A 13,488-nucleotide genomic window follows, 5' to 3' on the forward strand; every position below is an offset into this window, starting at 1 on the left:
TCCAGAATCAGCAGCGTTTAGTTGACCAAGGCTGTTTCTGTTGCAATTTATAATGGATACCACATTAAAAACTTTCAGAATATTAATTAGAGTTCATATGGTCCTGAACTACAGCATCACGGCGAGGTCTGTGTTCAGATACGTATTAAGCCAGAGAGCAATTCATTCCAGCTGCAGATTTACCTCGTTAATAAGTCTAATTAGAGGTTTGGCTCCCAGTTCTTCTATCTTCTGTTCGTTCATGCAGGACTGAAAATACCTTTGGGCTTTGCGCTCTGCCTCACTTGTTCCATTCATAGTTGTATTCTCTGCCAAGAATAAAGAAGCATGTTACAGGAAAGGCTGGATCTCAATCACATTTACTTCTTAATGCTTGTCACTAAGGTTCAATCCATTGAGCACTTCGACTTTGAGACAAAAGTGCTACATGCTGCAAATGTAAATAATACTTATTATTATTACAATTAAATCTGCCTCTAATCTCAAATTTTGTGAAACTTTTATAACCACTTTTTTTTCTTTCCTTCTAATGAGGTAAAACCCACAATACTTACTTAACACCGACAAGGGACAGTCAATGGAGTAGTTCACCCACAATTCAAAGTTTAGGAGTAATATTTGAACCTTAATAAATTGCCTGTTATTGTAAGGAAAAACATTTGTACTAAAATTGAAAAAATGATGATTATGAAATAATAAATAATATGGAAAAGCATAGCAATATAGGTAAAGCAGTCATTAAACTGTGAAAAAATGCAGAATTTTAAATACAATTTTATGTCTTTGTTTTAAAAATGTAGTTATACAAGGTGGTGCTGGAAAATTGGAAATTTTTAATTGACATTCAATGCACGAATAAACACATTACAAAATACATTTAATGATGAAATGTATTGTACAGGATATGCAGTTAATGATGGTAATCAATATTCATTCAATATTCATTTTATGTTCTTAAGAAAACATCATGAAGGTGTGGTCCATTTCTCCGTACACATTCTGACAGTCTGTTGTGGAAATTCTGCATTGCTCGATGTGACATGTCAAGAGGAATGCCAGCGATTTCCTCATCAGTCCTCCTTTTTAGTTCAACAATGGTTGCAGGACGTGTGTGGTACACTTGGCTTTTAAGATGTCCACACAGAAAAAATCACAAACAGAGAAATCTGGGGATCTCGGAGGCCATGGAATGTCACCATTGCATGAAATGACGTGCCTTCCAATCGTCGAATAGCTGGCATTGATTTTCGGGCAGTATGTGAAGTGGCTCAACTTGGGGACTTCTTTTTTAAGGTTGAACCCGTTTATTCAAAATTACGCACCCATGTTGTAATCGCATGAGCAGACGGGACACGATCATGACATCCTAACTGGAAATGACACCAAAATTCCCTTTTGCGCAGCAGTCACACTATCACCATTCTTATAAAAGGCTTTCACAGCGAACACTCATTGCGCACCACTCCACTGCTCCATTATAACCAATGGCAAGGGGTTCTAAACGAAGTCACATTGGGTTCAAACAACTGCTGACGCTCCAGGGTCGCCAACACCTAGTTTAAAAATTTCCCGTTTCCCTGTACCACCCTGTATTAAATTTTAAATATTAAATATATTGTAGGTTTTATTTCAAAATGGCCTTAATTTTTAAGATTGTTTTTATTTAACAATGGGCTTTTCTGAACAGACCATTTCCAAATGGCTCTTTTAATGCTGGGTGGAGTGGTGGTCCTGTGGCTAAGGATCTGTGCTGGCAATCAGAAGGTTGCTGGTTTGAATCCTGTAAATGTCAGAAGTGATTCCACTCCATTGGGCCCTTGAGCAAGGAATTGCTGCATCCTGGGTATGACGTTAACCTGCAAGCAGGTCCTCCAATGTGCAGGAAAAACTTGAGGATTGTTAGCAGGATTGGCACTCCAGCCACTGTAAAAAAAAACCTCACACTGGTCCATTCCATTCAAAACTAGTGTGGTGCCGAGGTGTCACCTGTTGCACAGCTGTGCTTGGGAAACCTGAGGTGGTTGGCTGTCTGGTGGGTCAGTGCATGCTCCCAACCTCCATATTTATTTCAGAATGCTTCTTTTCAGGATGGTTATGTCACCTTTCAATCATGTCCAAACAAGACCATTTCCTCAAGTGTGGATGAACATGGATATGCAATATCACAGTATCAATACATTCCTGCTCATGGCTACAAACTGTATAGTATAGCCAGTATATTACACTGCAGATAAGTGGGGCAGCATGGGTGATTGACAACAAAAAGTCACACAGGTATGCTGAGCATGGCATTCCATGAACCCCTGGAACATTTGAATTACATTTTACAAGCCTGGGAATGTTCAACAAGGCAGGGGGAGGTAAATAGAGCCTTGGAGAAGATAAGTGGAGATCATGGAGACAGGCACAGGCACACCACTATATATTGAAATAGTGAATGTGGCTTATAGCAGAGGCTAGTTTCAGTAATCTGTATTTTACATGGCACTTCTTGTGGCCATAACAGTTGGAAGGTGATTCTTCTGAAAGCACAGCTGTGGATCATTCATTGTTAAATAAACTTGCCAGTTATTGGGCTTAACTTTTATTCAATGTGTGTGTCTCATTCTTTCCATATCTGTACTCATTACAATATTATGTTTGATGTTATTCTTAGTGCAACACCTTATCTTACTTCTCCTTTTAATATTGTTATTACTCATCATGATTTCCAAGGAAACTACAAAACATCATCATGAGTACCACTTTGTGGTTTGGGTGGCCGTGAAAATGTGACGTCTTTCATTCTCAAAGCTGGGAGTATGAGTGGGACGCTTCATAAATGCTTCTCATGTAATAATCTGAGGTAGGATACATTTGTATTTTAGACCAACTTTTAGTGCAATTTCTAGGAGTAATTTTGAGACGCTTGATAAATATTGGCCTTGGACTTGCTTTTAAATTTTTACAATCTTTTCCTTGGCCTCTGAAATTAATAGAAATACAGTATACATTTGGTGGGCTTTAGCAATCCTGAAATTAGATAAACCTATCCTCAAGTGATGAATAGCACATAACAGAATTTCATTTTGTTGTTATTCAACAAAATATAAATCAAGAAGCAGAAGCTATATATGAAGTAGTATTATTAAGGTGATTTGAATGTGACGAGCCACAATGCTTCTGGGAAAATGTCCTTTTGACACATGAGACAAAACTAGAGCTTTCTGGCAAGTCATGTCAGCTCTACATCCACAGATGAAAAAATGAAGCTTTCAAGAAAAAGAACATCATACCTACTGTGAAACATGGAGGAAGCTTGGTTATGTTTTGGGGCTGTTTTGCTAGTAGGGGGTGCCTTGAGTCTGCGCAAGAAGCAATGAAATCTCAAGAAATTGTGGAGCGAACTGTACTGCCCAGTGTCAGAAAGCTCTGTCTCAGTCTCAAGTTATGGATCCTCCAACAGGATAATGAGCCAAAACGTACAGAGCTTAAAAGCACCAAGAATGGCTAAGAACAAAACATTGGACTATTCTGACGTGGCCTTCTATGAGCTCTGACGTGAATCCTGCCGAGCATCTGTGGAAAGAACTGAAACATACAGTTGGAGAAGACCCCATCTGACACAGCTGAAGCAGTTTGCTCAGGAAGAGTGGGCCAAACTACCTGTGGAAAGCTGCAGAAGACTCATGGAGAGCTCCAGGAATTGCTTGTTTGCAGTGATGGCCTCTAAGGATTGTGCAGCCAAATATTAGGTTAAGGGTCTCATCATTTTTCTCCATGTCATTTTCATTTGTGTTATTATTTGAAATATTCTGTTGAATCAAAACTCTTAAACAAACTCTGATTGTTATTAAATATGCAATAAACAATGATGAGTAGCGATTAATTTGATCAGTTTCAGAGACAATTGTGGGTTCTTCTTTTTCCATGGAGGGGTAACCAAAATATTTGTCCATGTCTGTACAAGTACAGTCAATGGTGCGTCAATGTCGAAAATAAAGAACACTTTATTTCAAAGTGCATCTTATTTTTATAAGACAGATTACAATGATATTTACATTAGTCTCCTGTGACGAATGTGTCATATTTCCATTGATGTGAAAGATAACATCTCCATTTAATGTGAGTCTGCATAAACATCAGCTACACAAACTGTTGCAGCTACCATGACAAAATGTGGATTTAAAGAATTACTTGAGAATTTCTTGTGCTGTAGATGGTGGTCTTAATTCATGAAGTTTCAAAGTGGATATGTTTTGTATGTGTCAATCAAGCTTGAGTGGAATGGAAGGCTTAAAAAGGAACTGTACCAATTCATTTTTATTTCTTAATACATTTAACTGCTACACATTGTTAATGAAATTAGAGCTGTGTACGATGGGTTCCCTGCCATCACTTACCTAAAAGATGCTTCATTATTGCCTGGTTGTGCTCCCAAAGGTTGTTAAAGGTTCCCCAGCGAGAGTGGCCATCAGGGAGTGGCTTGCTCTTCACCCATCCACCACACGCATAGGAGTAGAAGTCCTCACAGGGGTTCACAGAGCGATCCAAAGACGCCAGTATGGAGCTGGACACGGTGATGCAGGACTCTGACAAGCAAAGCCTGGAGTGTGCTGAAATAAGACAAAAACAGAATTATTATTATTGAAGGAATTCTAGACAAAGACTTCCAGGGCAGAAGAGAAGGTATCTACATATTGTGCTGTGGAAGAGAGTGTTGTACCTTAAAATGTTGTCATAATTGTTTACGAACAGTATAACATCTAGCAAATGAGTTAGCAGCTTTGAACAGAGGGCATATGATTCAAATACATGTAAGGTAATTTTCTAACCCATTTAATCCAGACCAGATTTGCAGTTGGAGGCTGGAGTGTATCCCAGTTAGCACAGGGCACAAGGCAGGAACAAACCCTGGAATGGGTATCAGTCTGTCGCAGGACACACACCCACAAACCAAATCACCAATTTACCTAACCTTCATGTCTTTGGACAGTTGGAGGACACTTAAGCACCCGCAGGAAACTCATGCAGAGAACATGCAAGTTCCATGCAGGGAGGACCTAGGACATGAACCCTGGCCTACTTACTGTGAGGCAGCAGTAATACCACTGCGCCATCCACATTACATACAAAAATAATGTATTAAAAATATGGAACTAATCAGAAGATTATACTGTAAGATAGAAAATAAAAAAAATATGAATGGCGGTATTATACAAAATTTACACCATAGGATTCTTTTTCATTATGGATACAGAGAGTGTGAAGTGAGAGAAGTACATTACTACACAACCTGAATGTGGAGCTTTGAAAATTAGGCTTTTAAAATGTGTAAACAGCCGAAATTGCCCATAGGCAGAGAAAAATTAATTGAAAACTTCATATGAAAATCAGTTTTGGATGTGAACAGTTACTGTACGTATGTACGGATAAGAAAATGGTTTGTTTAAAATAAAATAAAAATGTATAAACTGAAATACTTTATGCTATGACATCTAGTAAAATGCTATGCTAATACAGGAATGCAATTGAAATGTAATGTAATGTCAGTTTTATATTGTGCTTGGTTTGGACATGTGCAGAGGAGAGATGATGAGTATATTGGGAGAAAGATGCTAAGAATAGAGCTGCCAGGCAAAAGGAAAAGAGGAAGGCCTAAGAGAAGGTTTATGGATGTGGTGAGAGAGGACATGCAGGTGATGGGTGTAACAGAACAAGATGTAGAGGACAGAAAGGTAGATGATTCGCTGTGGTGACCCCTAACAGGAGCAGCCAAAAGAAGAAGAAGAAGTTTTATATTGTGCATGATCCAGAGTTTATTAATAATGCATGATGCTAGGCTCTGAGCACATTATACTGGCATTCTCACTTGTGATATCCATACAGGGCAGTGGATCTGATACAACAAATATGAACAACAATATTTTAACAATTTTTTAATATAGTCAAGGTATACATTAAGAGAAATGCTCATGACTGCAAATGCCAAGTTACTGAAGTAACGTTAAGTTTACGTACCTATTACTTGCCCAGAGAGTTTGGACACGTCATTGTTGTCATCGTGTATATTCCTCCTCGGGCGGATGTGGAGTCAGCGAGTGACATCATCCATTCTGCTGTTGCTAAGTTACAAACGCAGCACTCTGAGGCGCTTGTGCTAATCGCTGGAGACTTTAACCATGTGACGCTGGACAAAACATTACCTACATTCTCCCAGTATGTGGACTGTAACACCCGGGGAAATAAGACTATTGATTTACTGTATGCAAACGTTAAAGACGCATACAGTGCCACCCCGCTGCCTGCGCTTGGGAAAGCAGATCATAACCTGGTTCTGCTTCAGCCTCAGTACAAACCAAAAATGAGAGTCCTACCTGTAACCACACGATCATTCAGGAAGTGGACCCCGGAGGCTGAGAATACTCTGAGAGAATGTTTTGGAACTACAGACTAGGATATCCTGCAGGGATCTGATAGTGAGAACATTGATGAAGTTGTTGACTGTACTACTGACTACATCAACTTCTGTATGGACATTGTAGTTCCAGTAAGAACTGTACGCTGCTATGCTAACAACAAGCCATGGATTACAAGTGACATCAAGGGCCTTTTGAACCAGAAGAAAAGGGCTTTTAAAGATGGTGATCAGCATGAGCTCAAGCGTGTGCAGAAGGAACTCCGAGTCCAGCTCAGGGCGGCGAAGGAGCAGTACAGGAGAAAGCTGGAGCAGAAGTTGCAGAATAACAGCATGAAGGAAGTGTGGGATGGGATGAAGATCATCACTGGCTGCAGCTCGAAACGGGGTACCACCATCGAGAGAGACGTGAAGAGAGCAAACCAAATGAACAACTTCTTTAACAGGTTTGACCACCCTAACCCACTCTCACTCTCACTTCGGAGTACTACACCCTCCACACATCCTTCTGCTGATACCAGCATAGGAGAGACATCCCCACCCATAATTACAACAGCACAAGTGAGCAGAGAGCTGAGGAGACTTCGTGCCAGCAAAGTAGCGGGTCCAGATGGAGTATCGCCACGACTGCTGAAGGTCTGTGCATCGGAGCTGGGGGGTCCTCTACAGCGCATCTTCAACCTGAGCCTGCAACAGGGGAGAGTTCCAAGGCTTTGGAAAACATCTTATATCACCCCAGTCCCAAAGGTATCACGTCCTAGTGAGCTGAATGACTTTCGGCCTGTTGCTCTGACATCACATGTGATGAAGACCATGGAGAGGCTGCTGCTTCATCACCTTAGGCCACAGATTCAACACGCCCTTGACCCTCTGCAGTTTGCATATCAGGAGAAGGTGGGAGCGGAGGATGCCATCATCTATATGCTACACCGATCCCTCTCTCACTTGGACAGAGGCAGTGGTGCTGTAAGAATTATGTTTCTAGACTTCTCTAGCGCCTTCAACACAATCCAACCTCTGCTCCTTAGGGACAAGCTGACAGAGATGGGATTAGATTCATACCTAGTGGCATGGATCGTGGACTATCTTAAAGACAGACCTCAGTATGTGCGTCTTGGGAACTGCACGTCTGACATTGTGGTCAGCAACACAGGAGCGCCACAGGGGACTGTACTTTCTCTGGTCCTGTTCAGCCTATATACATCGGACTTCCAATACAACTCGGAGTCCTGCCATGTGCAAAAGTTCGCTGATGACACTGCTATCGTGGGCTGCATCAGGAATGGGCAGGAGGAGGAGTATAGGGACCTAATCAAGGACTTTGTTAAATGGTGCGACTCAAACCACCTACAACTGAACACCAGCAAAACCAAGGAGCTGGTGGTGGATTTTAGGAGGCCTAGACCCCTCATAACCCCGTGATCATCAAAGGTGACTATGTGCAGATGGTGCAGACCTATAAATATCTGGGAGTGCAGCTGGATGATAAATTAGACTGGACTGCCAATACTGATGCGCTGTGCAAGAAAGGACAGAGCTGGTTATACTTCCTTAGAAGGCTAGTGTCCTTCAACATCTGCAATAAGATGCTGCAGATGTTCTATCAGACAGTTGTGGCAAACGCCCTCTTCTACGCAGTGGTGTGCTAGGGAGGCAGCATTAAGAGGAAAGACACCTCATGCCTGGACAAAGTGGTGAGGAAGGCAAGCTCTATTGTTGGCATGGAGCTGGACAGTTTAACATCAGTGGCAGAGCGAAAGGCGCTCAGCAGGCTCCTATCAATTATGGAGAATCCACTAAATAGTATCATCTCCAGACAGAAGAGCAGCTTCAGCGACAGACTGCTGTCACTGTCCTGCTCCACTGACAGACTGAGGAGATCGTTCCTCCCCCAAACTATGCGACTCTTCAATTCCACCCGGGTGGGTAAACGTTAACATTTAACATTATACATAGTTATTGTCTGTTTTTCACCTGCATTATTATCTTTCTTTAATTTAATATTATTTATTGTATCAATATGCTGCTGCTGAAGAATGTGAATTTCCCATTGGGATTAATAAAGTATCTATCTATCTATCTATCTATCTATCTATCTATCTATCTATCTATCTATCTATCTATCTATCTATCTATCTATCTATCTATCTATCTATCTATCTATCTATCTATCTATCTATCTATCTATCTATCTATCTATCTATCTATCTATCTATCTATCTATCTATCTATCTATCTATCTATCTATCTATCTATCTATCTATCTATCTATCTTGAACAATGTTAAGATACCAGCTGTGCCATGTCATTGATGGGCACCAGACAATCATTGTAAATAAGCTTTCATAACAGCAGCCACACCACATGAACTTCAGAACAGGTCATCCACCTGAAGCTAAGCATATTCAGGCCAGGCCAGTACTTGGATGGGGAGACCAACCAAGGAAAGCTTGGGTTGCTGTTGGAAGATGTGTTGGTGAGGCCAGCAGGAGTCACTTCCCTGTGGTCTGAATGTGGATCCCAGTGCTCCAGTGCAGTGATGCGGACACTGTGGTGTAAAAATGAAGCTGTGTTTTGGACGAGACGGAAAATTGAGGTTCTGACTTGCTGTGGTTAATAGCAGGGTGTATTCTGATGTTCAGGCTAACTTGTCCACTACGGCCTGGTCATTCTGGCCCCTAATTGGCAATCTGTCTCACTCTCACCACATAACAGCTAATGTCTAGTGAGCGTACTAGCGCAAAATGGCTGCCGTTATATCATCCAGGTGGGTGTTGCATATTAGTGGTGGCTGAAGTGCCCCCCCCAACTGTATATGCACTCAGTACCTTGGAAAGCACTATATAAATGTAATGAATAATTATTATTATTAAATAAGCTGTCATGTGGCAGAAAACAAGTGTTAATGGCAGAGTGTCACAAGCCTGGAAGTTACTAGCATAAATATGTAAGTAGCAGGGGTAAAATGATGTTAAAAGGGGTCCAGCACTTGCAGTGCATTGCACACTAAATATGGTTTATTGTAAAATATAAAAGAATATTCTTCATAAAATGTTTAAAAAGTATTTTCAGTTATGATGGAAATGTTATTTTTGGTTATTAATGCCTAAGAGGCGGTTTACTGGAGCAAGAGCCACCAATGACTGCTCTATTGACTCTGTGCAGAAGACTGTTTTGGCCTTTAGTAGTGAAGTCTGTTTTTGCTGCTGAACCAAATCTGTATCCTATTATGGGGGCACATTATCTACTGTAGATACCCAAACTACAGTAGATGGACCTTCCATTTTAGTTTAGAGTTTTCCTCTCAATGAAATGAGAAGAACAACATTCAGGTTTTTATTCCACTCATAAATAAACAAAAGCAGCGAGTGGACCATGAATGGGTGAATGAGTTACCCCCCTGTACCTGATCTGGACAAGCACTAATGGTGCGAATAATGTTGTGAACATTTAAGGAAACAGCAAGTTACAGCTCTTGTGTGAGAGGTGCTGTAAATCAGATCAACAGCTTAGAGTTTGGGTTTATGATGGAATGAAACAAAAAATGAATGAAAGAAGCAGATGTGAAGGAACAATTCAAGAGTGAAGGACATCAACAAACCTTACAGAAACCTAGCACTTGGCCCGGTTGGCCCAGTGGAGTGGGTACAGAATACTTTCTGGTGTATATGCTTTTTGTTTACTATAAAATAAAAACTGCAAAATCTTCAAAACTGAGTGCTTGTCTGTTTGCCTTTGCTTCATATGATACCTATAAAAAATATTCAGTCCACTTTTTTTTTTCTTGCTCAGTGTCAAAAAAGCCAAATTAAGTCTGCTGTGATTCAACTTCCGAGGGGACGATTACTTTTTATAGCCACTGTAGTTGTGCTGCAGCAATGTAAAAAAATGCATAGTGTCTGTAAAAATTCAGGGACTTACTGTTCTTGTAGTGCAGCCCAAGGATTAGGATACAAATTAGCAGAGCAAGTGAGAGCAGTGCAGAGATAACCAGTAGCCTCTTCCCCACTGACGTCCTCTCAGACCAGCACTTGTGACCACGACTTTTTTGGTTGACACTCACCTAGGCATAATAACAATAACAATATTTAATAACAACTCGCTTTGCTCGCCAACCCCTTCGCCAAGCACTACGCGCCGTTGTGAAGAGGGTGGCTGAACGCACCCCAAGGAGACGCATTCGCTCCTCCGAAACCCCTCTTGAACGGTGATACAATGGGAATCAAATAACAGTTGTTTTTTTACCTCCTCTTTGCTCAATCAGCTGCTGGCTTGCCACTGCTCCTGTGTGGCATGATCTTCATTTTGTGCGGCGTTTCGAACGTTTTAAAGTCACTGCCTTGTCTCTCTTGTCCCTCAGACATCCTCAAAGACTATTTGATCTCTTTTCGCTGTTCCATTATTTCACCGAGTAATATTTTCCGTTTGTTTGCGCTAATGTGAGCTTTACTCTCATTTTCTTGAGACTTTCGAATTTTCCTACTTCCATTATCTCTAACCTTCTCTGCATGTGTATCACGGGACTTGCTTCCAAAGGTTGTAAGGAAGATGTGACTTGCCTGTCTCGCGGAAAATGAAAGTGTCTCTCTGTCTCTGTCTCTCAAAGATCTCTCTTCAAAAGATTACGTCTCGTCAAGTTTTTTTTTATAATAGAGAGATTAGATTTAGATTTTACTTATATAGCACCATTCACATGCTTAAAGCGCTTCACAAATATTCGGAGGGGTCCAATAAGAATAGAAGCACATACAAAACTTAGTGCATAACCTGGGATAGAAACTACCTAAAGTATTAAATAGCAAATAAAAAATCGGGAGTCGTCTCCTCTAGACTTTCTTGTATGCTCAGATATGGGGATGGATATTTGATGCGTAAACTACAAGACAATTATTATATTTTTATACCATGTACATTACAGAACCATCAACAACAAATCAACCACCAAGCTAATTTAGTTCTGCACAGACTAGTAATTACGTTTTAGAGATGCGCTGAGTTGACAAAGTTTTCATTAACATATTAGAAACAATGCATTTATGTACACAAGAAATCATAGCTCAAAAATTGTGCTAAAAGAAATAAACAATTGATAAAAATAAAAAAAAAAACAGATTCAAGAGACAAAATATAGAAACATAGGCATGAACAGATAAACACAGATCTAGGTAGAAAAACACAGGGCCAGCAACAGTGCTGGGGGGTCCGGAAAGTGGGTGGGGTCGAAAGAGGATGCTGTCGACAGGGGCGTCATCTTATGGGCCTCACAGTGTCTCAGGTCGCCTTGTCTGCAGATGGAGTCTATTGGGTTTTATACACGCTTTTCTATATAGTGTATTCTATATAGTGAGGATGCTGGTTTCAGAGGAGCAATGTTTTATTAGGTGGGCAGCCTGTTAAGCACGGGACATTTTACTGGTGTTCAGTTATTTATCACAGTGCACTGCCTGAAATGGATGTCTGGCCATCCTAGTAAATTACAGTGACAGTGAAAAACTGAATCATTATAATGTGCAGATAATGGAGCTGTGAGCTTGGTTTAGTATACGGTAAGTACAATCTAAATGTGTTTTTGCTCTCTGCACATTGGCCTACACTTCTCAGGGCACTTCATTCATAAACAGAAAATCCTTTTCTTTTCCTTGTTTGCATTTTATACTTTTACGGTTAGCAAGATCATTTACCGTATATACTTGCATTTAAGTTCTCCCGCGGATAAGTCCGGACTTGATTTTACCGTATAATCTCCGGTATTTTATAATGTCGAATGCGGAAAACTCACGCTATTGGTCCAAGAGATTATGATATGCTGATGCCCACCTGAAAGAGTAACCACGGAGTACACCTCCCTTTTTTTCTATGTGAGTGCGGCAATGCTCTGCATGATCGTGCTCTCCTAACCCCTCTCTCTATTGTGCCTACGTGACCACACAGTAACACCCGAACTATTCCAAAGCGACATTTGCACTGTTTTGTGTTTTTTGTATCTCACATCCTCATACACCTTTATCGTAAGAGCATCCCTTATCTACGATGGAGCGTTCGATCAGAAGAAAATATGAAACTGGTTTAAAATTAAAAGTCGTTGAAATGGTGAAAGAAATTGGTAACTGCGCTGTTGCAACAAAATTCAATGTGTCTGAGAAACTGCTGTGAGATTGGAGGAGGCAAGAAGATATAAAAAAAAAAATTAAGTGTCATATTTTTGAACGGACGTATAAGTCAGGGTCTGATTTTATGATCGACTTATATGAGAGTATATACGGTAAAATACCTGTTACTAATTACGGCACCGTGAGGAGGAAGATACTTGCTGCAGTTTCTGTGTGTGCCTCGCTGGAGCTGCTGGAGAGAGGATTGCCGTCCACGCGTGCACAAGCAGTCAGCAGTGAAAGTCAGCATGCAGACTGCTGGTTTTTCATTTACTTATACTGAGTACCTGCTTACCATCAGTAGCGTCTATCAAAGGTGAAAATATTCACGTGGGTGTAAGCGCTCTTAAGGTACAACTGAAACAGTAAACTAATTCCTAGTTAACGTTACACAGAACATTTCTCCGTTTTAAGTTAGACGAGTTTGCAATTTCGCAACTGCTTTCAAATGGGAGATTTTGCAATTTTAAAACAGTGTACAGCATGATCTGTTCAAGATATCTCATTGAAAATTAATCAAATTTAATAAGAATATGTGTGCCACATTTTTATAAAAATTGGGAGTGGTCTCCCCTAGACTTTCATGTATACTCAGATGTGGGGATGGATATTTTAGGAGTAAACCACAAGACAATTATATTTTTACATTATGCACATTAAATAATCATCAACAACAAATCAAATCAAATTAATAATATATTGAACAATTATTGTAAAAGTAAAGTTGAATAAATCTGACTCTGCAGCTGCATGAATAAAAGGTAAAATACCACTTCTGGCTAACGGAAATAGCTCAAAAGTTGACACAAATCTACGTTTTATACGTAATACTTGTATGCAAAATTTGGTTGACCTAAGTGAAAGTGTACTCAAGTTATCATGTTTACATACAGACACACACACACACACATCCATCCATCCATCCATTATCCAACCCACTAT

At 40.4% G+C, this 13,488-nt stretch overlaps 1 protein-coding gene across 3 annotated transcripts in view; it reads right to left on the reverse strand.

Moving 5' to 3' along the window:
* Positions 1 to 13,488, reverse strand: part of ece1 (endothelin converting enzyme 1) — a 318,704-nt gene that overhangs the window by 74,110 nt on the left and 231,106 nt on the right. For all 3 annotated transcript variants that reach the window (XM_028807767.2, XM_028807769.2, XM_051930374.1), the window contains 3 exons: positions 10,319 to 10,460; positions 4,383 to 4,595; positions 184 to 308 (listed from right to left, as the gene is read on the reverse strand). In XM_028807767.2, the coding sequence (XP_028663600.2) occupies positions 184 to 308; positions 4,383 to 4,595; positions 10,319 to 10,460 (480 nt within the window). The remainder of the gene's footprint in view (positions 1 to 183; positions 309 to 4,382; positions 4,596 to 10,318; positions 10,461 to 13,488) is intronic.

Source organism: Erpetoichthys calabaricus, chromosome 8 (genome assembly GCF_900747795.2).
Source record: "Erpetoichthys calabaricus chromosome 8, fErpCal1.3, whole genome shotgun sequence".
NCBI lineage: Eukaryota > Metazoa > Chordata > Cladistia > Polypteriformes > Polypteridae > Erpetoichthys > Erpetoichthys calabaricus.